The following is a 25,471-nucleotide window of genomic DNA, read 5'->3' on the forward strand; positions in this document are numbered from 1 at the left end:
CCAACACTTCTATGATTCTATGTTGACTAAAGGAAGGACAAGATGTAATCAGTTTAAATAACAGCAAGGAAGATTTACATTAGATATTTAACTAAACTTTCTAATTAAAAGGACAGTTAAGAACTGGAATAAGTGAAAAAGTGAACATGTTCTTAAATACTATTCACAGTGTGGGTCCCCCAAAAACTTAGCAATCACCATGCAATGGCCAGTATAGAAACTGACTGATTAAAACAATGTTTACGCACATCACAGCAGTAGTTTTATCTCTAGCTCCGCACAGAAAGTAAATACCTAGAAACTTTTTTGAGAAATTGGCATTTTTTCTGGGCTTATATTTCTGGCATCTCTTGCTCCAATGACCATCTAATCTGGGCATTAGCCCTAGTCTGCGCTCCTAAAAGGCACAGCAAATTCCAAGAAAATCCATATGAGCACATGAGTTTTAGAAGATGAAGGAGAAAGTTTTCCTATTCACATCCAGATGGAGCACAAAAGATTCTGGAAGGTGTGAATTGGCCTGTTCATCACAACTGAATGTTCTCAGCTGCACGAGAACATCCCTGGAGATGGGCACAACCTGAAACAATAGCTCTGACATATGTGAACTGTTCCACTCTTCTTCTCATCTGTCACTGGAATGCTTTAGAGCCTGGGATATGCACAAGGGATGAGGAGGGAAGAAAAGAAAAAGAGTGTGGGGGTCCAGGATGGAAGCAGATAGAGTCATATGAGGGAGTCACCATGCGATATCTTGGCTATGGGAGGTGAGGTCACGTAAGGAGGTCACATGACATCCCCCTTCCTGTACCAGTAAGAAGTTTTGTTTGCTTGCAACACTGGTGTTTTGTGACCCTGAGCATGCATGCCCAGCTGCACAGGTGAGTTCTCTATGCTGCTCAATGGAAAATGGACATTCAAAAGTCCCCAGGGCTTTTCCTGCTCACCTGGCTGAAGAGTATTGGAGTTCAAACCACTCACTAAAATGTCCAAAACAGAGCACTTTGGGATCACCACAAGGAGGCCACTAACTCCAAATTACAATAAACAGGGCTTACACTGCCCTTAATTTGAAGCATGAATATCGCCTCAGGCTTCACTCTACTCCTTCATGTGAGGTACAGGGGTTGATTTTAGAAGTCCTTTAGGTGAATGGAAGGGACTAGACAACGTAGATACACTTATTACAAATTCAGCCTAACACTGAATGTATCGACCTAAACTCATAATATACATCAGCCCTCAGTTTAACAGAACAAGGCAGTAGAAGGAAACAGTTTTTGCAAGGGCTTTAGCATGGAAACCCATTCATCAAACAATCCAAAACTTGGATCATAAATGCTACTTCATGCCCCCATGATGTACCCCAAAATTTCAAGGTGACGCAAGTAATCATCCAGATTTTAGAGCACTTACACAAGCTGAGCTTTAGAGTGCTTAAAATTGTAGGAATAGTTTAAAAAAAAAACTAGTTGTTTTTCTGTACTTGTGCATGCAAACGCCACAAACTGTGCATTCTCTTCAAACCATTCTCAGTTGGGATCCCCGAAAGATTTAGTGAGAGCTGTACAATCCCTTGACCAGTTGAGACCATTTTGACCATATCACATCAATAGTTTGATTTCTAGCTGTGTGCATAAACAACCCACACAGAAGTTTATTTTTGAGAAATGGAACGTGCAGCTAAGTCATTTGCAGAATAAAGATGGACACAAGCTTGTCCTGAACTGCATTTCTCAATGAGGCCCTGAGATAGTATGTCACACTTTGATACATTTTGCCAATTCCCCTATGACTGTCAGGAAGCCCCCCACCTCACTTCACCCCAAGCCTACCTTTTGGCCACATACTTAACAAGTAAAAGAGGAGGTTGGCAACACTAAATGCCTCACTACTTACGCATCTCTTGGCCCTTCCTGAGAGAGATCAAAGACTTGGCGTGGATTCAAGTACCACATGAACATCTGGAGAACCTTAGTGCCCTGTAATGATATAAAATGGAAGGAAACTAAGTGAGCAAATGAATTAATGACTATAAGAAATGGTAATATTTTATCCTTTTTAACTTAATTTTCACAGTAGCTTTCATTCACCTGTGCTTTACAGAATGCACACTAACAATTCCCTTTCCTAGCAAGTCAAAATAAAAACTGTCCACTGTGACAGATGATTGTCCTACAGAATAATTATATTGCCTACCATCTCTTTTTTCCTGTGTGTGCAAGCCCTTGGAGCACAGACTACTTTTTTTCTGTGTTTTTACAGCGCTTGGCACAATGGGATCATGGTTCATGACTCAAAATCCTAGGCACAAAGGCACTATGAGTAATAACAACAACATATGTCCATGCAATGTAGAATATAGGTCTGTAGTGGCTTCTAGTTCTGTGCACAGCTAGTTGGAAAAACTGTGATGGAGCCATCTTCCAACAGAAAACCCAGTTACAGTGAAATCAAGATATTTTGTGAAATTGTTGAAATATCCCTCTTCAACATTTCCTGAAAATAAACGTTTTAATTTTTCATTTTAAAACAATGTTTCATTTCAATGTATTTTATTTTGTATTACATTTTATGTTACCATAGAACATAAATGTTTTAAAAGGACAAAATCAAAACTAAACAAAAAAATATTTCAGAGTTTTCCTTTGTAGAGAATTTTGAAATGTTTGTAATAATGTGTAAGCCCACAGTTTACCTTAGCTTTGCTTGTACAATCAAACTGTTCAGCCTGCCACTTAGAGCTTGATAACGGAGCAACATGCCTAAATTACAGCACCATGCTCTAAAATTCAGTTTTCTAGAACACCACATCCAACATCTTTATCATTCAGCATCACATGGGTTTATGATACAAGATAACATAAGAACATAAGAATGGCTATCCTGGGTCAGACCAAAGGCCCATCCAGCCCAGTAGCCTGTCTGCTGACAGTGGCCAGTGCCAGGTGCCCCAGAGGGGGTGGATTGAAGACAATGATCAAGCGATTTGTCTCCTGCCATCCATCTCCAGCCTCTGACAATCAGAGGCCAGGGACATCATTCCTACCCGTGGCTAATAGCCTTTTCTGGACCTAACCTCTGTGAATTTATCTAGCTCTTTCTTAAATTCTGTTATAGTCCTAGCCTTCACAGTCTCCTCTGGCAAGGAGTTCCACAGGTTAACTATGTGCTGAGTGAAGAAGAACTTTCTTCTATTAGTTTTAAACCTGATACCATTAATTTTACTTGATGTCTTCTAGTTCTTGTATTATGGGCACAAGTAAATAACTTCTCCTTATTCACTCCCTCTGCACCTGTTATAATTTTATACACCTCTGTCATGTCCCCCCTCAGTCTCCTCTTTTCTAAACTGAAGAATCCCAATCTTTTAGCCTCTCCTCATATGGGACCTGTTCCAAGCCCCTAATCATTTTAGTTGCCCTTTTCTGAACTATTTCCAGTGCCAGGATATCTTTTTTAGGTGAGGAGACCACATCTGTACACAGTATTCAAGATGTGGGCGTACCATAGATTTATATAGGGCCAGTAAGATACTCCTTGTTTTATTTTCTATCCCTTTTTTAATAATACCTAACATCCTATTTGCCTTTTTGACTGCCCCTGCACACTGCGTGGATGTTTTCAAGGAACTGTCCACGATAACTCCAAGATCTCTTTCCTGATTGGTTATAGCTAAATTAGCCCCCATCATACTGTAAGTATAGCTGGGGTTATTTTTCCCAATGTGCATTACCTTACACTTACCCACGTGAAATTTCATTTCCCATTTTGTTGCCCAGTCACTCAGTTTGATGAGACCTTTTTGAAGTTCCTCACAGTCTGCCTTTGTCTTGACTCTCTTGAACAGTTTAGTGTCATCTGCAAACTTTGCCACCTCACTGCTCACCCCCTTCTCCAGATCATTTATGAATAAATTGAACAGGACTGGTCCTGGGACTGACCCTGGGGGGACACCACTAGTTACCCCTCTCCATTTGGAAAATTTACCATTTATGCCCAACCTCTGTTTCCTGTCTTTTAACCAGCTCTCAATCCATGAAAGCGCCTTCCCTCTTATCGCATGACAACTTAATTTACATAAGAGCCTTTGATGAGGGACCTTGTCAAAGGCTTTCTGGAAATCTAAGTATACTATATCCACTGGATCTCCTCTGTCTGCATGTTTGTTAACCCCTTCAAAGAACTCTAACAGATTTGTAAGACGTGATTTCCCCCTACAGAAACCATGTTGACTTTTGCCCATCAAATTATGTTCTTCTACGTGCCCGACAATTTTATTCTTTACTATCATTTCAACTAATTTGCCCGGAACTGACTTTAAACTTACCTGTCTGTAATTGCCACGGTCACCTCTAGAGCCCTTTTTAAACATTGGTGTCACATTAGCTACCTTCCAGTCATTAGGTACGGAAGCTTGATCCAAAGGATGGGTTACAAACTAGTGTTAATAGTTCAGCAATTTCCCATTTGAGTTCTTTCAGAACCCAATCCGGTCCCAGTGATTTGTTAACATTAAGTTTATCTGTTTGTTCCAAAACCTCCTCTAAAGACACTTCAATCAGGGACAGTTCTTCAGTTTCACTTCCCACAAAAAACGGTGCAGGTTTGGGAATCTCCCCAACATCCTCAGCCACGAAGACTGAAGCAAAGAAATCATTCAGTCTCTCCCCAATGGCTTTATCATCCTTGATTGCTCCTTTTGTATTTGTATCGTCTAGTGTCAGAGGGGTAGCCGTGTTAGTCTGGATCTGTAACAGCAACAAAGGGTCCTGGGGCACCTTATAGACTAACAGAAAAGTTTTGAGCATGAGCTTTCATGAGCACAGACTCACTTCATCAGATGCTGGTCTTGGAAATCTGCAGGGCCAGGTATAAATAAGCCAGAACAAGTGTGGTGTAACAAGGTTAGCTCAGTCAGCAAGGGTGAGGCTTACTACCAGCAGTTGATCTGGAGGTGTGAACACCAAGGGAGGGGAAGCTGCTTCTGTATTTAGCCAGCCATTCGCAGTCTTTTTTAAGCCAGAGCTGAGGGCATCGAATTTGCAGATGAATTGTAGCTCAGAAATTTCTCTTTGGAGTCTGGTCCTGAAATTTCTTTGCTGTAGGATAGCTACTTTTAAGTCTGCTACTGTGCGGCCTGGGAGATTGAAGTGCTCTCCTAGGGTTTTTTGTATATTGCCATTTCTGATATCTGATTTGTGTGCGTTTATTCTTTTACGTAGAGACTGTCCAGTTTGTCCAATGTATATAGCAGAGGGGCATTGCTCAAAACTTTTTTGTTAATCTATAAGGTGCCACAGGACCCTTCGTTGCTGTATCGTCTAGGTGACCCACTGGTTTTTTAGCAGGCTTCCTGCTTCTAATGTATTTAAAAAACATTTCGTTATTACTTTTTGAGCTTGTGGCTAGCTGTTCCTCAAAATCTTTTTTGGCTTTCCTTATTGCAGTTTTACACTTAATTTGGTAGTGTTTATGTTCCATTTTATTTACCTCACTAGGATTTGCCTTCCACTTTTTGGAAGATGCCTTTTTATCCCTCACTGCTTGTTTTACATGGGTGTTAACCCATAGTGGCTCTTTTTTCAGTCTCTTAGTATGTTTTTTAATTTGGGGTATACATTTAACTTGGGCCTCTATTATAGTGTTTTGAGAAGCTTCCATGCAGCTTGCAGGGTTTTTGTTCTAGTCACTCTGGCTTTTAATTTCTGTTTAACTAACCTCCTCATTTTTGCATAATTCCCCGTTTTGAAATTAAATGCCAGAGTGGTGGACTGCTGACGTGTTCTTCCCACCACAGGAATATTAAATGTTATTACATTTAACATGATAAAGATACTTGGCCAAGGGATGTTGAGAGATTTCCTGATTACATCAAACCAGGGTAGGGCCAGAAGATGACTGGCAAGTACTTTGGAGCGCTCCATTTCTACAGTAAAACTGAGGTTTCCTGAAAAACTCCAAGAGTCTATTCTGGTTTTGTTGATGCCTTTACCTGATTCCCACCACTTTTTGGATTGACAAACACCAGAAGTGGTTTCATGAGCAGAGAGGAGATTGGCTTTATCACAAATGGCCGGCCCTTGTTTTCCTGCAAAAATCAGAAGTGATGGAGAACTTCAATTAGAAATACACATAACAAATGCTAAAATCTCAAGAAAAAAAAAATCACACAGCTTTCTCAATTCTGTGTTTCGAGGGTTTTGTGATCATGAAAGTCATAAGATTAACAACCCCTGCAAGCTTTAGTCAGAAAACGCTTATGGCATAGAAAAACAGAATACTAGAACTAGAAGGGACCTCGGGAGGTCATCAGCTCCATCTATATCATCTAACTTTTCTTAAATATCTCCAATGATTGAGATTCTAGAACCACCCTAGGCATTTTATTCCAGTGCTTAACCACTCTGACAGGATTTTTTTCCTAATGTCCAACCTAAGCCTCACTTCAATAGATGACAAACTTCTCTGTGCACTCCCCTCATCATGCCTCAGTTATTCAGGCTACCCTATTTCATCCTAGAGAATGAGTCTCTCCATCTCTTCTAAATTGACTGATCGATACATGTGCTGGATTTTAACTGTTAATGTAGATTAAAAAATATCCATCCAGTCCACCTTTCAAATACTATTAATTAGGACTTACCTCGTTGCTTCTTTTGCTAGCTTTTCTTTTAAAAGATGTTCTCTTCTTCCGTCTGGTTGAAGTTTTTAATGAGTTCTATGTAAAAAGAGGGAAAAAAAAAAAAAGATACACAGAAAGGAAAACCAAAATCAAGTCAGCCCCAAAAGTAGCCTCATTTAAGAAGCTGCTTCATGCCCGGTCCATCTGGAGAATGATACAGTGTCTGGCACATGCTTGAAGTTTAGACCACATGCGTCTCATGCTTTACAATTCCACACCACCGTTGATGGAGAAAGCCACACACGGAGACCAGACTGGTGCTTTGGAACTGGAAGCTTTCCCACGCCGTGGGGAGAAAAATTCAGATACTCCCATAGACTCACATAACACCACACGTTGTACCTGCCAACCCTCCCAATAGGGGTAGGAGACGCCCGTTTTCCCTCCGGGGCTCCAGTCTCCTTCCCAATCAGGCTCGTCTCCTGGTATGGAGACCACCTATACAAAATGTAATAAAACATGATAAAATGAGCTATTTTTTCACGTTTAAAAAACAAAACCAAAGCAAAATAAAACAAAACTCCAGTTTTAGCTGGGCTGACCACCACAATCCAACATAACACATGCCACCACTGCATCCAATGCTAGCAAAGCCAAACCTGACCTACCACGAAACTGCTGTTACAATCTGATAAACTCCTCTGAACTCTTAATATTAAATGGCTTCCTTTTTTCTAAAATAAAAACAAATGAAAGCCCCTGCCACTCTAGTGCACTAAAGTTAGTAAAAACAAACAGGTATTTTGTAGGACCTACCAAAAATTGCATCAGGAATAGCAGTTAACTAAAAATACTTGTCCCGCCATAATGCAGGTGAGTAAATGAGATGACCTCTGTTCCTTTCAGTCTCACAATTCCATGGGGGAAAAAATTCCCAGAATGGCACAAACTTCATTGTTAGTGAATCACAGAAACATGCTGATGTGATCAGAGCCAGCCAAACTGAGGTGTTTTTTTTTAACTGTTCAAGTTGTTGAATTAAAATAGTCAAATCCCTATACATTTATTCTCTAGTTACATATTACTAAGTTTCAGATGAGTTGGAAACACTGAGAAAATGGACTTTTTCCCCAGTATTTCAGCTTAGGCTATGTCTACACTAGGCAAAGTAAGTCGACTGCAGATATGCAATTCTAGCTATGACAATTGCATAGCTAAAATTGATATATCTGCACTTGGCTAATTTGGCTGTCTATACCGGGGGAGGTTGATGGGACAGTTTCTCTCCCATCAACCTCCTTTATGCCTTGCATCTTGCAAGGAATACAGGGGTCAACTGTAACCCCTGAGAGGTTGATTTCACGCATCCCTAATAGACTCATGAAACTGAACCCTGGAAGACTGACCCTGAGCAAGTCAATCTTCTGGGGTAGTGTAGATGTAGCTTAACAGATTCTATTCAAAACTAGTGAATGTAGCGGCACAGCAAATTAAAAGGTTTGCTGGACTTCTAATATCAAGATGTGAACAAGTTCTATTCATTCTGTCCTTCCCCCAACCCCCCTCCCAATGGTTCATGTCAGTCTTATTTTATATAAATTGATCTAGATAGATGTACTGAGAAAGTTTCACTGGCCCAGAGACCTGTGAGTGGACACATCCGAGCTACTCATCAGAATCTGCTGCTTTTATCCAACCATGGTCTTCAGCCAACAGCCCCATTGCATTAAATATCATTTTTACTGGATTCATTACTTGATTGCCTAATGGCTCCCTCTGGTGTTTCAAACCAGATAACGTTCCTGTTGCTTTTCACCATGCATGAAGGGATCAGAGTTCACATCACACTCCCCATCAGGACCTGGCCTAAGCCACAGAAGCTAACGATCCATCCAGCCAACCTAATTTGGTGGTGAATCCTGGTTACACGCCACCTGCAGCATGCTGTGTGTATACGAAGCTGAAGGAGGAGACAGGCTCTATCAAAATGCTTTAAACCTCACTGCTTTAGTGGATATGAAATGCACTAAAAAGCATATGCTATAAAGTTTCACTGACAGGGTAGATGGATGGATTACATATGTATTTCACTCTCGAGCACTGCAATCAGACTGAAGGAGGATGTGAAGTTTAAGATCGGCGTACTGGGGCAAAACCCATTGCTCCGTTTGAGTAATCACTGTAGAAGTTCTTAGATTCATGCTTCTGATCTACCTGTTGGAGGATTTTTTTCCTGAAACCTTTCACAGTGACAGAGGCAGGGTGGCTTAGTGGGTCAGGGATCAGCAGGTCTGGCCTATATGGCCAGCACTGCCTCTTCTGTATTGGATGACCTTGAGAAAAACAATGTTTCTTCGTCCATAAAATGGGGATAATGTTACTTATCTCCTCTGTAAAGGCCTTTGAGGTCTATTGGTGAAAAGTGCTATAAATTATGGATATAAAGCTTGCACTATATTAGGGGTTGAGTGTGCTTAATTATTTTACTGGAAGAAACTGATCATCAGCTATTCAGTGGAAGGAACGAAACCCAGTACAGCTCTTCTGGGAAAAGCCAGGATATTTGGGAAAAGTAGCATTAGCCTCATTAAAAATATAACCCTGTGCAAATACGTTTGTTGCCAAACCATGCTGTAACATAGCTGCTTTTTTGCCATTATGGTCAGAAAAAAAAAACTCATTACAACTTCATTAGAGAAACATGCCTTAGTCAAAACAAAAAGCAGTCAAGTAGCACTTTAAAGACTAGCAAAATAGTTTATTAGGTGAACTTCCGTGGGACAGATCCACTTCTTCAGACCATAGCCAGACCAGAACAGACTATTCAACATGCCTTAGTCAATGTATCGACCAGGCTGAAAATGTAAGTGTTTGCGTCTGCACACACAGGTAAGAAAAGACATAGTATGGTTTTGTCAAAACTATATTCCACCCCAGTGTTTAAACATGCCAATTTTTGATATGTTTAGAGGACCTGAACATTTGCTACAATTTATCACAAGTAGCTATAGGATAAGTCAGAGGCGGGAGCACTGGTTATGCAAGTGCAAGCTTTCATTTCAAAACTGGAAAAAGAGCTACCCTGGGAGTCCATTGCTGTCTACATGGTGAACTAAAAAAGTTGTTGTCTGTGCCATCCTGTCCTTATCAAAGCCTTCCTTCTCCACTGGAAGAGTATGGGTGGGTATTTTTTTTCCAAAAACTAAATGCTACACAGTGAAATTCCACACACAGTAAGTGAGTAGGCCTGTTTGTAAATCCTGGATTGCCTCTAGAAGAGGAAGAATCTCCTTGAGGACAGTAATTTTGTCCTTCTTCAAGGACAGGAAGCACAGATTGTAGTATATGGTGATCACTGGAGGTATTCCAAACCCACTTAGATGTATGTAAGGAGAAGGACAGGGCTCTCCTTTAGTAATGTTGTGTGTAAGACTACCACTCCTAGATAGTTCCAGTGGATCTTTTTCAATCCTTTCATTTGGGATGCTACAGTTTTAATTTTCAGATGTGCCAAGCCTCAACAGCTCCAAATGGCTCAAACGGAAGCAGAAGTTCACAGCACCAACAGAAGTCTGACCCTATGATCCTCAAGCAGGTCACAGATGATACAGTATTAGAAATAAATAGAGTATTAGAAAGGTGTTCAATATAATGATCATGGTATAGATAATAGTCTCACTTCCCTGGCTTCCGTCAGAAATCAAGTCAGAAGGAGAGTAGCCCAGCAGTAGGCAGCTTTCGAAGGCTCCTTATGAAAGTTCCAAAGAGAACAGAAAGGGGCAGATACATTCACCTTTATCATGCCTGCTTGCTTAGCCTGGGGACCCAGTTACAAATACTGCTGCTGCTGCTTTATATCCAGCACCTCACCTGAAGGGCTGGCTCTGTAATGCCATCACCCAGCTCCTTCTCATCACCAGCTCCTTTCACCCAACAAGCACACAAGCATGCCCACATACCCAGCAGGTCTGCTTAGCAATACCCCTGTGGCTGAAAGTATTGAATATTTTAAAAAGCCACTGCCGATACCTGCAGTCACTAACTGGAACAGGCAGTTATTTTGAGTTCCAGGAAACCAGATCCAAAGGCAATGAAATTTGTTAAAGGGGCTACAGGAGAGGATCACATAATGTACCCCAGGAAGGAAGTCTCAAGAATTTGCCCTCTATGTAAATGGGTCATTCCATACCAAGATACCATCTGTTCCAAAGAATTCTGAATTTCCTGCATCCTACCAATAGAAGCTTGCAAGAAGGAGTAACTTCACATTGTAGAACAGGAATCAGTCACCTAGGGCAAACTGACCATATGCAATTACATCATGATGTTGCATCACCAAGATATTGCCAGGGGTGAAAAAGGAGTCTGTTTATTTTCATTTAAATAGAAAGGTGGTGACCTGTGGTCAATATGATCATGTGAAAACTGTTTAGTAGCAATAAAAACAGAAAATAAAACTGGTTGAGAAGTCTCTGCAGGAAACCATCTTGTCTGCTCAAAAGAAAAACCACCACCAACAGTGAGTGAGGCACATTGCTAGAATCCATTTTAAATCCATAGAAAATCCAACCCAGGACTTACCTGTGACCAGTCTGAGTTGTTAATAAGTGAATCTCAGCACTAACCTACAGTGGAAGTGTTGATAGACATATTTGTGCTGGTCATGGAACAACTCTGACCAGATTTCTGTTTCCACATATTAATTCATTCATTAATTTTCCTCTAATTTATTTATGAGTTTTTATTTATTTGATCCATGGATTGATTGCTGTGAGTGTTTGATATATCAGAAATCCTGACTGTGTAGATGGGTTGGAAATGGTCCAGTCATTCTCAAATACAACTGGTTAGAAAACAGGGGAAGAAGGCAGTTCCCGCAGAAATTTTTGATTATTCATTAAAAACTGAAAACCTGAAAATTAAACATTTTTCAGTGTTTCCAAAAAAAAGTCAAAATGTTTTAGAGAAAGACACTTTATGTGGAAAATTTCATTTAGTCAAAAAGCAAATTCTCAGTCAAAAGACTCTTTTGCAATGGAAACTTTTCCACCAATCCTATTCACACAGCATTGTTTCTGCTTGCTGTCTAAATAAGTATCTCTTTTAAGCAGGATAAGGTATATCTGAAATCACTGGGGTGTTAAATCTCTTAGGAAGAGATGGCTAGCACTGATCAGAAAATGCCAATTATTATTTACAGTAACTTTTCTTTTAATCGCATTTGTTTTATTGTTTACATGATCTAACATGAACATTCTCAGGGGGTTTTATGAAAAACAAAACTGAAAATTGTTTGTTTGTTTTTAAAAGTGGTTTTGGTAAACAAATGCTGAACATTTGATCAAAAAAAAATAGAGTCCAGTTTCCATTTTGAGCTTCAAATGTGAAAATTCTCAAACAAAATAAGGACTTTCTGAACAAATGTGTTACGGTCTAAAAATCTTCTCCCTTCAAAAAATATGATAACCATTTTGTTATTATTTTCAATTTTTCAAAAAAGATACACTTACAAGTCATAAAAGGTTTGGATATAGTTGAAAATGGGCCCATTTTAAACATTACAGATGAGAAATAACATTGACATTTTAAAGTCTTTTATTCTTTAAGCAGCTGTAGGCACAGGACAATACTCTTGTAAGTGATAAGGGTCAGTCGACAAGCGGGGGTTTGGTCAACAGAATCCCAGCTACCTGGCTTGTTTTATGGTGACAGAAACCTCTGCCGGGACAGCGATCACACAAGAGTAAGCAAATGAGGCATGCTATTTGTAAATGAGCACCTCGTTCGCATTGTCGAGTGCCCTCATTTGCCTGACCCTGCCGGCAGCAGCACACTGTGTAGACATAGCCCTGCTGTGGACACAAAAGCTAATTCTATTCTTGGAGTATGAAATGGGAATTGCAGAGCCAAGCAAAGAGTTTATATCACCTCTGTTTGGCCCTGCTCCGACTGCTGTTGAAATACTCTGTCTGGTTCTAATATCTTCTGTTCAAAAAAGGATGCTGATCAATTGGAGAGGTGTCAGAGCAAAGTCATAAGAATGATTAAAGGACTGGAAAATATGCCCTATAACTGAAGCTAGAAAAATTTGCACTGGAAATAAGGCATATATTGTAAACAGTGACTGTAATTAACCATTGGAATAAATTATCAAGGGTTATGGCAATTCTCTATTACTGCCAATTTTAAAATCAAGATTGGATTTTTTTTCTAAAAGATACGCTCTAGTTTAAATAGTAGTTATTTCAGAGAAGTTCTCTGGTGTGTATTATACAGGAAGTCAGACTTCATGACCCCAGTGGGCACTTCAGACCTTGGAATCTATAAATTCCTACTAGGACTGGCTTTTCCCACTGTGATGTGGCTTCCCTTGGTGGGATTTTTTTTTTAAATCTTCCAGGTGGCTCCTGATCACACTCTGCCATTAGCCTTCAGCCATTTGAGGTCTCTGGGTCACTTGGTTAAGATAGGGCTCAGGAATCTGAGCACTGGTGGCTTGGTGCATTTGACATAGCTGATTCTGTGGCATCAGGTCATAGGACTACAAAGAGGCAACACGGATCGATCCAGCACAGCACCACTGCAGGGAGCCCAAATAGTTAGGCTGTCCTATGAAGACTGTGTGCCCTGTACCACAGAATCAAGTCTAATTTACTGGGGCAAGGAAATACTCTAAGCACGACTCCTTGTAGGTGCTAGGAACTCAACATGCGGGGCTAGTAAGAGAACTGACTCTCCCATTAGTTATTTACCACGTCCATTTTCTGGTCTATCCTGACAGTTAAACAGAGTATTGTCAATAAAAGTGGCTTTGTCTTTTGTGTCACAAACCACTGTTGTGTTTTCACGCTGTCTAGAAGTCTGGGGACAAATTACACCAAGCACATTGCATTTATTCTTCTGAATTACTGATCCTCCCCTACATGCAAAGTAGCTCCATGTGCTCAGGTGGCCCTGCTTGTGAAGAATGCAGTCAAACACTTTCTCTGGAAAGGGACTCAGGAAGCCTTTTTTACTTGCTGTATTGAGCAATGTGTTATCGCATCTAAAATACACCAAACCTGATGCAAACGCTTACAAGGTGAAACTCATGATCTGCAAGCAATTGATCATGTAAGCAAGCATTCGTATGAGTAAAACATGATCATCCCAACATCCATGGAAAGTGAATGCAAAAGTCAAGTGAACACAGCCACTGAATATTTGTGGAAACCGTTTTTTCCTGTATTGTCCCAGCTCCACTTGGTGAAACATGCTTGAGCACTTCAGACATAGAGGATTCTTGCAAGCCTGTTGGATGAACTTGCAGTAAGAAGAATGCACTGGACTCCTTAGTGCCAAAATCAGGTTCGTTACTGATTGCCCCAAACCAGGGAATGAAAGAATCCTTCTGAAGGGATAGATGAAAGAGTGAGGTAGAGGTTCATAATAATCATGGGTGTAGCTGGGGGTGAGGGGTATGGACAGGGCAGACAAACATGCTTTTGTGGAAGAGTACGGGGAGCAAGAGAGCCAGGCTTGCCCTGAGCTGCCAAACAGCATCAGAAACGGACATCAGCATGCAGTTACCTGAGGTTTCTTCACCTTAATGATCCAAGTGGGAGGCACAATGACCGCAGCATGAGCCCCCAGGGAACACGGCTCCTCGATGTGATGTAGCATGAAGCAGGTGACTTTGTTGTGAAACTAGCAAAAGGAGAACAGAGCTGTCAGTGTGGTGGATGGAGTGCAAGAGAAAGGAGAAAGAGGGAGACATATGAGGCAACAAGGAATGTACCCAGCTTAACTTCTTTTCCCAGTGCTCTGGACGAAGAGAGTCTTCGAAACATTAACCAAAAAAACCCCATCCGTTGCCAAATGGCTCCTCTACCCCCCAAAACCACCCCATGCTCACATATACATAATGGTAGTCAGATCAAATTCTAAACAGGCTAAATTATACAAAATGGGAATCCCTTGTTCCCTGAGCCAGCAGCAGCATGGAGTGCTTCAGAGCTAAACTTCTCATACCCTGGGAGTGGTCTTGTTACACTCCAGTGGAAAGGAGCCACATTCAGCTCTCTTCTAGCAGAAGAGTAGAGTACCCAGGTGTAACATCACTGGGGGAAACGAACAAAAAGGGTACAAATAAGGGAGACCCTGGGAGCTCCTTTCCTCCTGATAAAGTAGCACATGAAACTAGTAGAAGAAACTAAGTCAAGCATGATGATTCTATGTGGGCAAAATTGCCACCACCACCATTTACACAACCATGCTTGCCCCTACTCCCACACTTCAATGCTAAGCCACTTACCGCCTGCTTGCACCAGGAACAACTGATGGCCACAATCTCTTTACTGTGGAAGGAGAATTTTTGCTGAAATCCCTGGAGTGTCAGGAAGAGATAGGAAAGGAACGGTCAAGCAGCTTTCCATCACATCCACATACTTCCCATCCATTAAGAAAATTTAGTGCTTTTAATTTTTGCCTCATGACTGGAGCTAGATCAGTTCAGGGTGGTCATGTACAGCTTTTTACATCTTTTGGCTGGCCTATGACCAAATTAAACTCACCAAGAGCTCTGAAAGGTTGAATATTATTGTAAACAATGGAATATCACTACATACTCGTTTCATCAAGGCCCAGTAGGTTACATACACCATTGTTAGTTAGCTCCCTAGTATTAGGGAGTGACAGGACTCATGCTGTAGTTAAGATTGCTACCAAGTTTCCATTATAAAACAATTTTGGCCGCCGGAATAAAATCTATATCAAACATTATATCACCATCACAGTCAGAAACTTCTACCCAGGGCCAAGATAGCATTTTTACAAGAAATACGGAATAACTACATTAGTTTAATATATGTAACCTTGAACTGTAACAAGTATCAGAAGGGTAGTTGTGTTACTCTGTATCTGCAAAACAAACTAGAAGTCCTGTAGCACCTTTCACACTAACAGATATATTGGACTATAAGCTTTCATGGGCAAAGACCTGCTTCATCAGATGCATCTGATGAGGTGGGTCTTTGTCCACAAAAGCTTATGCTCCAATATATCTGTTAGTCTATAAGGTAACATAGGATTTCTCGTTTTCTCTTGAATTGTAACAACCTAAAAACAGAGGGGTTTAACAGACTTCCAAAATTTGTCTTCCCCCCACAAAAAAAGAAGAAATAGTAGAGAGATAATACCTATTTTCATATATTTGAATAGAACTGAGTGAAATTTAGAATTTCCATCTTGTACAAAATTTCAATGTTTGTATTGTCTCGTAATGTAAAGTTGAAATTTCAAAATTTTAAAGAAAATAAATTTTAAAATCTTTAAATTTAGATTTTTACTTTTTTATCAAAGGCTAGTCCTCAATATTCTCCAAATCAATATGGCTGCATCTATACTATCAACTTCTTTTGAAAGAATTTTCGAAAGAAGGGGGCTCTTTCAAAAGATCCAGTGCCGCGCCTATGCACAAAAAGCATTCTTTATAAAGTAAATTGAAAGAATGTGGCACTCCTTTTGAAGTCACTCTTCTTTTCCCGTTTCAGGAAGCATGCCCCCTTTCGAAAGAAAACGTGTAGATGCTCCACAAGCCCTTTTTTCGAAAGAGCAGTCCTCATGGGGCCTGATTAGGTACCACACAGAGCTGGTGCAGATGGAAATCCATTGGGAATGTAAGAGAGACAGTCCTCCAAAAAGCTCAATCAATGGAAAAGAACAAAAGCTTCAGCTTTGACTCACATCAGCAATGTGCTGATAGGGAAGTGTAGTTTAATGTATTACTGAACTGCTTGAAAAATAATGCTTCAGGTCAGCTCATCAAAAACACAATATTCCAATGTGAGTCAAATCAACTCAAAACAAAGTGTTTTGTTTACATTTTTTCCTTCAGAAAATAAAAATTCCCACAAAACTGAGATTTTGCCATGGAAAATTACATTTTGCAGAACCTGCATTCTTCATCAGAAAAGCATTCCAACAAATTCCCAACCAGTTCTATGCTTGAAGGGCCAGAAAGGACCATTAAATCACATATATCATACACTCTGTAAAACAATGCAAGATGATGTATAACACAAACTGTAAAATCTCATCCCTCTACCCTGTATTGAGCCCCATAACTAGTGATTGACTAAAACCATATCAAGTCTTGATTTGAAGACTTCAAGAAATGGAGAATCCATCATTTCTCTTGCTGGTGTGTTCCAATAATCACGTTCATTGTTTTAAAACAATTGTATCTTATTTCTAACTTGAATACATCTGACTATAACTGCTCACCTCCACTGGCTCTTGTTATGCCTTTCTTTGCTAGGTTAAAGAGCCCTTTATTCTCTATTATTTTCTACCCAGGAAGGTTGCTTATCCACTCTAATCACATCACCTTTCAATCTTCTTTTTGATTAACTAAGCAGATAAACTAAGCTTTACTTGAATCCCCCAGCTGACATCTAGTGCCCAGGGCTAAAATGTAGTTCTTTGTTGAGTTATTAAAATCTGATTCAGTAATGATACCGTGGAACATCTGTTCCATTGCTTCAGTAATCAATGTGCCTCTTAGCTTCTGTGGGAGTGAGAAGAAGGGCTGGCAGGTGCAGAGGAGCACGCAGAGCCATAAAGAAAAAAATTACAACAATAAACGAAAATAATCTAACCAGTTAATGCAAGTGAAGGGCTCAAAACTATCTATTTTGCTGCCACAAGATGTAGTTGAGGAGACCACAATCACCACTCAGAAGAAGGGAATTCCCTCTTTGCCGGCGCTTGTGAGAAGGTACATGTTGTAGCGATCTGTCCAATACGTCCCATAACTACTCTGCTGGATTCACCATATACCAGAACCCATGGATCAAATTCAGTCTCATGGGTTGACACATTTTGAGACCACCACACCTATCCCTGTTTTTCTCCCCATCTTTGGTTCCCTGGAATCTGTTGATTTCAGAGCTCAATGGCCGCTACCTCACTCAGTGGGGGGAGGCTTTTCACTGTGGTGGTGGATTTCACCCACCAAACCTGCCTATGAAAGAGGCCCATTGACTTCACAAAGATCCAGGCTGCCTCCTGATTGGGCAAACCTAGTATGCCATTTTATGTGGGCCCAAAATCCAGTATGTTTGGCAGGAGTGTTAGAGACAGGGGAATGACATTGGGCAGATTGATTGCTGATTGAGGGCTTGTCTACACTTAAAACTCCACAACCGTACAGTTACAGCACTGCAGCTATACAATGGTAGCAAAGCAGTATAGACATTGGGGTTGTGACATTGACATAGGTAATCTACTCCCTCAGAGGCAGCACTTACACAGACAGTTGACATAGCACTGTCCATTGACATAGCACTGTCTACGCTGGGGGTTAGGTTGGCTTAACTACGTCTCTGAGGGACATGGATTTTTCACATCCCTGAACAATTAAATTAGGTCAACTTAATTTTCCAGTGTAGAACAGGGTTGTGTTACTTCACTCACTGAGATAAAAGTTTCTGAATGTTTCTCTGAAATTTAATTCCTCCTTCCTTTGTAAAAATATTTTGGCCCCTAGTGGGCATGCACATTGTTTTCCTAATGGGTAGAAATACCTGCCTGCCAAACCTGCAACTAATAAAAACAAAAGCTGGTGCATTTGTTTCATGGGACGCAAGTGACACTTTTTCCTTTGTTTCTGGATTAATCTTTTTTGTTTATTTGTTTTTTCATTTATTCTGTAGGCTATCTGATTTCTTACAAAGCTAATAGTGAAAATAATCCAGCAATAAAAATATAATAATGATAATTAGAAGTAAAATAGCACTATTATTCCTTGAATTGTTTTACAAATATAAGCTAATCTCTTCTCATGTCAGGTAATTAGTAAATATTAGGAACTTGAATTTTCATATAGGGAATTTGATGTAGTAAAGTGGTGTACCTAAGGCCGCAGTGAGAGTTGGTGAAAACACTGGGATTAAAATATTCCAGTTCTTGTACTCAACCTACTGGCCATTCCCCCTGGCATCCACCTCCCTCCCCTCTGAGTGAGACAGAAAACTAGAATTCACTTTTCCTTGCTGTTCCTGGGTTGGTTTGCTGCCACTCTCTCCCAGAAGAAGTAGCATTATCCCACAAGACATACGTTGCAGAGTGTGAGAAACTCTGGGGTGGATCATTATCTCATATTAGATGTAGGGTGGGTCCATTGTCACCTGATTCACCGCCTTTCAAGTGTACTATGTAAAACTATGTGTTGTGAGTTCTTCTTGTGAAAATAAATCACATGGGTATAGGCTGCAGGAAATATATTTGGGGGGAGATATCTACAAATTACATTTGAATCACAACTTAGCCAAATAACGGAAGTCAAAGTTATATTAGCAGCTTCCTACATCTAAAGAAGCTACTAGCCATTGGTTAATCACCTCAGATTTCTGTTCCCTCATGGATCTACAGGGTGCAAAGCCGGAGACAGGCATATGCAGACTAAGCAATTGCTTCAGGCCCCATCCTCAAGAGACCCTCTTACTTATCCATATGTGTTAGGCAGCAAAATATTCCTGGTTAGGGCCCCCAGTGGGGTAGCACCAGCACTGAGAGGGTGAGATTTTTCATAAGAAACCTCAGGAAAAAGAATCTCATGATACATTATCCTGGATCAGACCACTGGTCCATATAATCCCATAACCTACCCCAACAACCACCCTCACCCCCACACCCATCCTGCCTCGTCTCCCAGCAGTGGCAAATGACATTTCAGAAAGATATAAGGCAAACAAAACAAAAATCCTCAGACCCTAAGCAAATGAAGTGAGGGGAAATTCATTCATAATTGCAGGCTTACATCTGGAAGCATGGGACACGATTATTCCTCAATCTTTATCTCAGCTTGCATGACAGTAAATATTATTAATGTGGCTTAAAATATTTAAGCTATCCAATTCCAGCCACAGTATTTGACTGATAACCTACTACAATAATGAGATCCACAAAATGACAAAGCACTTCAACAAAAATGCTTTCTTTTATTGCTCTAAATTTACTTCCATTTCATTTCAATGACTGTCTCCTTTATCTTGCATGACAGGTGAAGTTAAAGGATTATTTTAAAGACAGAAGCATGAAAAGTAGGAGAGCAGAAGATAAACAAATATTTGGCTATAGAGGAGGTCATTTTGTCATTAAAATATAAAGGCATTTATTCAAGTTAATGAGTTCTTTTATCCTTGGTTTCCAAACAGAAAGTTCTATCTGAACACATACATGCAAACATTAACTCTGTTTGTATGGCTTGCAGTAAGTTGTTATTCTCTTTGCACTCCTACGCTATGTCTACACAGCAACGTCTATTTCGGGTATCCTGAAATAGCAATGCCATGGCTTTTCCGCATGGTCAAAATAGCACTGCCACGTCGAGTGTGGTATTCTGATTCTGGTACCCTTTCCCACCCCCACGCCCGTCATGTGAGGGATAACGGAACTTTCAGAATAGCTGCTTCGTCCAAACCTTTGTGCCATTTGGACAGCACCAAGTTTGGAATAAGGAGTTTCGAAATAATTTACACAATCTGACTATTTGAAATAATTTAAGCAATACACAAGGACTCTACCTGCTATTCACACAATAACCACCTGCGGAAGCCAAAGAAAAGAGATTTCTCAGGAAGAGGAGAGAGAGACAGTAGCATAACCAAGTTCTGGATAAAGTAAGTTATGTTAGGTGGAAAATAGTTTCAGTACCTCTAAAATGCTTGGAGAAGTGGAAGATATGGGAGAAAAGGTCCTATATGGAGCCACGTTCTCTCATCTTTTCCATAGCCTTTGGAAATGGACTATCAGAGTGTGCAGCAAAGGTTTCATTGAGAAGTCCAAAGCATCTAGCACACTGAGAACAATTTCATATCAGGGATGGAGGAATGGTGATGGACTCTATTGCACTAGCCTTTCATTTCTGGAGACCTGAAATCAGGCCACAAGTAAAATGAATTTGTTGTAATCACCTTGGTCCCCATTTGTGCACATCAGAAACCGATCACCTCATTTGATGATTTCCTTTCTGTGCTCAAGACAGGGTTGGAACAGACTGATTTAATGACTGGGAAGAGCCACCTGCTGAACTCTACCTGTGTGTAGAGAATCCCTGGTATAATCATTATGATGTATATATGCCACTTACTTTTCCACACTGCTTACACTTTCCTTCCTGTCTCCGCCTATGCACCCAGTGATGTCTCACAAAGTTCTGCAGGAAAGAGAAGAAGTGAAACATTAGTGAATGACAGCACCTTGCCTTTACACAGCACCTTTCAGTCCAGATCTCTTTACAGATGTATAAATTTGAATCATTTCAGCCATGTCTGAATAATAGCCATTTTGGGATGGAAACATAGCCGCTGTTAAGCCACAGTACTACCCAACCATTTATAACTGGAAATGAAAAACACCAGACACAACTGAAACTGCAGAGGAATCTAGGCAGACAGTTTTCATTGCCCAAATCGAAGTCTGGGCAGAACGACCCCCCACTGCTGCTCGGATACAGAAAAAAAAAAAAAGAGATTACAGCACAATGAAGACAATTACAATATCAGTCAAGAGGGAAGAAGTGTCTTTAAACCACTGGGTTTACCCATGCCATAGGGCCCAGCTGAAGTCAGTGGGAGGGGAAGCTCACCAATGAATTCAGTGGGAGCGGAGTTCAGTTTTATAAGGCAAGAACATGGGTTGATCTATAGGTCCAGACAGGGGAACAAGGGGATGTAAGGTAAGAGAGTAAAGGGACCCAGAGGCTACCCACACCGTGGTTCACAGTATATAGGAAAGGGAGAGCAGCATCTGCAGGGCAGCTAGCTCCTTTTCCACGCATGGTGCCTCACCTCTTTTCCTTAAAAAGACAGCCACCACAGCTGAGCTGATGTGCAAGGGGATGTAACCCACACCAGGTACAAACTAGTAGCAGCTTTCTTTCCTTTGGCGAAGAGAAAAGAGGCAGAGACACGCTTGGAACAATCTGTCTTTATCTACACTGCAAGTGAAGGGCTGACTTGCCTGGGCAGGCAAACCTATGTTAGCTTTAATGCAGCCAGCACAGGTAACAATAGTGAAGGAGCTGGGCTAGCAACCAGTGCACGCACCTATGTGTAACCCAGGCCTTCCGGTGTGGTGCTCTGTGCCCCCCCTTTCAGCACCAAGACCACTTAGAGATTAATGATTGTGCTGCAGTTTTAACAAAGAGCTGCAAGGATTTTAGGTCATGCTGTTGAGGCCCATCCATTTAGGTCCAGAGGTGCCAGGTTCAATCCCATTCCCCAGCACCTGGGGTTTGTCTGCATTACCCTTGCTCCCCAGTGGGCTTGTACTCAGACAGCTAGCCCACGCTGCTGCATCTGAAAAGGGCAAGTAAAATGATTCAGAAAAGGGCAACTAAAATGATTAAGGGTTTGGAACGGGTCCCATATGGGGAGAGGCTGGAGAGACTGGGACTTTTCAGTCTAGAAAAGAGGAGACTGAGGGGCGATATGATAGAGGTATATAAAATCATGAATGGTGTGGAGAAAGTGAATACAGAAAAGTTATTTACTTGTTCCCATAATATAAGAACTAGAGGACACCAAATGAAATTAATGGGTAGCAGGTTCAAAACGAATAAAAGAAAGCTTTTCTTCACACAGTGCACAGTCAACCTGTGGAACTCCTTGCCAGAGGATGCTGTGAAGGCCGGGACTCTAACAGAGTTTAAAAAAGAGCTTGATAAATATTTGGAGGTTAGGTCCATAGATGGCTATTAGCAAGGGGTAAGGTATGGTGCCTAGCCTTTTGTCGAAGGCGGGAGATGGATGGCAGGAGACAAATCGCTTGATCATTGTCTTCGGTTCACCTCCTCTGGGGCACCAGGCATTGGCTACTGTCGGCAGACAGGATACTGGACTAGATGGACCTTTGGTTTGACCCAGTATGGCCGTTCTTATGTTATCTGCACTGGTATTGTAGATTAAAACTAGCATGCTCACCATGGGCACTGGGGGAATCTGGGGCTGGGGGAGGCAAGTCCCCAACCCTGCCACCTTCTCCCAAGGCCTTGCCCCGCCCCCCGCTGGAGCCATGTCCACCACCACCACAGAGGCAGGCCTCCAGCCCCCCACATGAGTCTCCCCAGGTTTGGCACACAGGGAGCATGGTTGGGGTGGGGCCCCAGCCTCCCTGCCCCAGGAGCACAGGGAGGGCAGATGCTGTCAGTCTCCTGCCCTGAAGGTAAGGCAGGGTGCCTTGTCCCATTGTCCCCAGCCTCAGAGTAGCTGACACCTAGGGACAGCCCAGGAGCTGCACTGAAGCAGAGAACATTTGGGGGAAGGGGGGCAGAGTGAGGGTGGGGTCAGGCTGGCCATTTAGGAGGGCAATGCCTTACTCTGCCTCTGATACCCGCTGCCCATGATACTTACCATCAGTTGCTGAGCAGACAATAAACTAAGGCTACATCTACACTTGGAACTAGAAGTGTACAAAGTGTAGCATACAAAGACATAGGGCAGGTCTGCCTACAGGGCAAGGTCAAATTCAGGCATGCAACTTCTGCTACGTTAATTACGCAGCTAAATTCTCCATACCTTAATTCAGGCTTCTGCACTGTCTCCACTGAGGGAGGGCGATGGAAGTCTGTGCTCCTGTCGACCTCCCTTACTCCTAATGCAAGGCAGGAGTGCAGCGGTTGATGGGGGAAATCTGTAAATTTGATTTAGCATGTCCTCCACTCCAGCCACCCTAAATCAAACTCCAGAAGATCACCCATGCAGTGTATATGTACTCATACTTACGCTAGCTCTCACCAAGCTAGCTCGCTAAAAATAGCAGTGCAGCCACAGTAGCCAGGGCAGCAGCAAGTGGCCGCACAAGCCAGTCCCCTTGAGTATGTAACCATGGGGTCAGGGAGGGTCTGCACTCAGATCAGTTAGCGACCCATGCTACTCTTTGGAGCTTGTTAGCTCAGTAACAGCTGGTGTACATCTGTGCAAGCCAAGGATCACACCCCAAATACCAAGTGTCGATGAAGCCTCAGAGCAGGCTCGAAAGGATTCAATTTTTATTGGTCAATGTTGATAAAGAGTCAATTTCACTGTGCACACACAAACCAAAGAAAAATATTTCCACCAACAGTAACCAACATAGGCAGGGAAAGAAATATGCTACTTGAGATCTTAGTGCAGTTGGATTTAAAGCTGTTCCTTTTGGGTATTTTGTCACATGGTGTAGACCATTTGTGTTTTAATGGTTATAAAGCTTTAACTTTTTGAATCCTAACTTTTATTGTTATTTGGTGATTAGTCTGATCCCACATAAATTCCCCAGCTATGAAAATTTGCATTGATAAATATTTTAAAAATGCTAAAATCCATTATTTTGTGCACATTGGAAAATACATGTAGAAAAAACTGAGATGTTTCAAATAAACACCAATATTGTAGATCAAAATTTTTACAAAATAAAAACAAAATCCTGCCAAGCCTTCCTAAGAGCCAACAGGTCTACTCCTGAGGCAGCACAGCTAGGCACAGCCACTTGCTATGGGTTAAGAGTAAACTTTCAGTCTAGGCCATAATTTATACTGTACCCTCTACCCTACGCTTCAATTTTTTTCCTGGGTTCTCAGTACTCAGTGTTAAAAGGAAATGTAGCAGGGTCAGGCCAGGAGACCCTGTTAGGAAGAGGCAAAAGGCACCTCAGGACACAGTAGGGGTGGAAGGGAAACAGCTGTTTCAGCAGGCAAGTGGAAGCAATTAAGTAATGAGCCAGCTGATCTCACTGCAGTGGTGCTGGCAGGGCTTTTAAAAGCTGTCTCAGTCAGGGAAGCAGTTGGGACTGAGAGAAGAGGTAGGGAAGTTGTTGAATGGGAGATGAAGGGAGACAAGACAGATGAGGAAACCCTGATAGTTAGGGAGAGGAGTGCCTGGGCTCTCCCTACCCCCCAGTGAGGCTGAAAGCTGTGGCAGTGGCTAGAGGAGGGAAAGAGACTGACCAACCAGACCAAAACAGAGGTGGGTGCAGGCTAAACACTCCAGCCAGAGGGAGAGGTGTGGGACCTGGCAAGACATGGGGGCACCCTGCCACCAAAGTCTGTCTGGCTTTTCAATGAAACTGGGATACAGCACAAGAAAAACAACTCTATCTTTTTTCCTTTTGTTTTTTTTTTATTTAAAACCTAAACAATATGGGAATTTAAATGTGACTGCCTGACATGAAATAATTTTCTACAATTATATTAACTGTACTTTGTTTCACACAAGCTATTTTCTGGGCCTGCTTATTCTTTTTAAATGTGTTCCTTGGTGTTTATACAATGAAATATATGCCTAAATACTGTAAAACAGCATCTGTAATGTGGCCAAATTCATACTGTAGCTTAAATTAACTTTTGCATTTCTTGAACCTTTTCATTTTTAATTTTGTAGACTAACAAGAGTCTAAACGCTGAAGGTGCTATTGCCAAAGTGAGGGGAAAGAGGGTGGTAGAAAGAAAAAGGAATAACGGGGGTGCAAGGATAGAAGAATCAGAAGGATAGGAAATAAAAAATGAAGAACATGAAATATAAGTAGGAGTATATTGGGGAAACATGGAAAAAGAAGACACTGATGTTATTGATAAAACTAATGGGACTATTTGTCTAGAATTCATTTTATGGTCATTGTGAAGAACAGAATAGCCGTGTCTACACGTGCACGCTAATTCGAAGTAGCGGCACTAACTTCAAAATAGCGCCCGTCACGGCTACACGTGTTGGGTGCTATTTCGATGTTAACATCGACGTTAGGCGGCGAGACGTCGAAGCCGCTAATCCCATGAGGGGATGGGAATAGCACCCTACTTCGAAGTTGAACGTCGAAGTAGGGCACGTGTAG

At 41.4% G+C, this 25,471-nt stretch overlaps 1 protein-coding gene across 2 annotated transcripts in view; it reads right to left on the reverse strand.

The window, feature by feature from the left end:
- The window catches only part of DGKI (diacylglycerol kinase iota), a 319,904-nt gene that overhangs the window by 156,735 nt on the left and 137,698 nt on the right, over positions 1-25,471 (reverse strand). Inside the window, exons 6-11 of one of the 2 annotated variants that reach the window (XM_074983801.1) lie at positions 20,757-20,822; positions 14,919-14,990; positions 14,195-14,311; positions 6,647-6,721; positions 5,996-6,091; positions 1,900-1,982 (exon numbers count right to left, since the gene is read on the reverse strand). In XM_074983801.1, the coding sequence (XP_074839902.1) occupies positions 1,900-1,982; positions 5,996-6,091; positions 6,647-6,721; positions 14,195-14,311; positions 14,919-14,990; positions 20,757-20,822 (509 nt within the window). Of the gene's footprint in view, positions 1-1,899; positions 1,983-5,995; positions 6,092-6,646; positions 6,722-13,838; positions 13,916-14,194; positions 14,312-14,918; positions 14,991-20,756; positions 20,823-25,471 lie in introns of those variants that run through there. The other variant, XM_074983800.1, reaches the window with a different exon arrangement.

The sequence above is a fragment of the Carettochelys insculpta genome, chromosome 1, assembly GCF_033958435.1.
Source record: "Carettochelys insculpta isolate YL-2023 chromosome 1, ASM3395843v1, whole genome shotgun sequence".
Taxonomy (NCBI): domain Eukaryota; kingdom Metazoa; phylum Chordata; order Testudines; family Carettochelyidae; genus Carettochelys; species Carettochelys insculpta.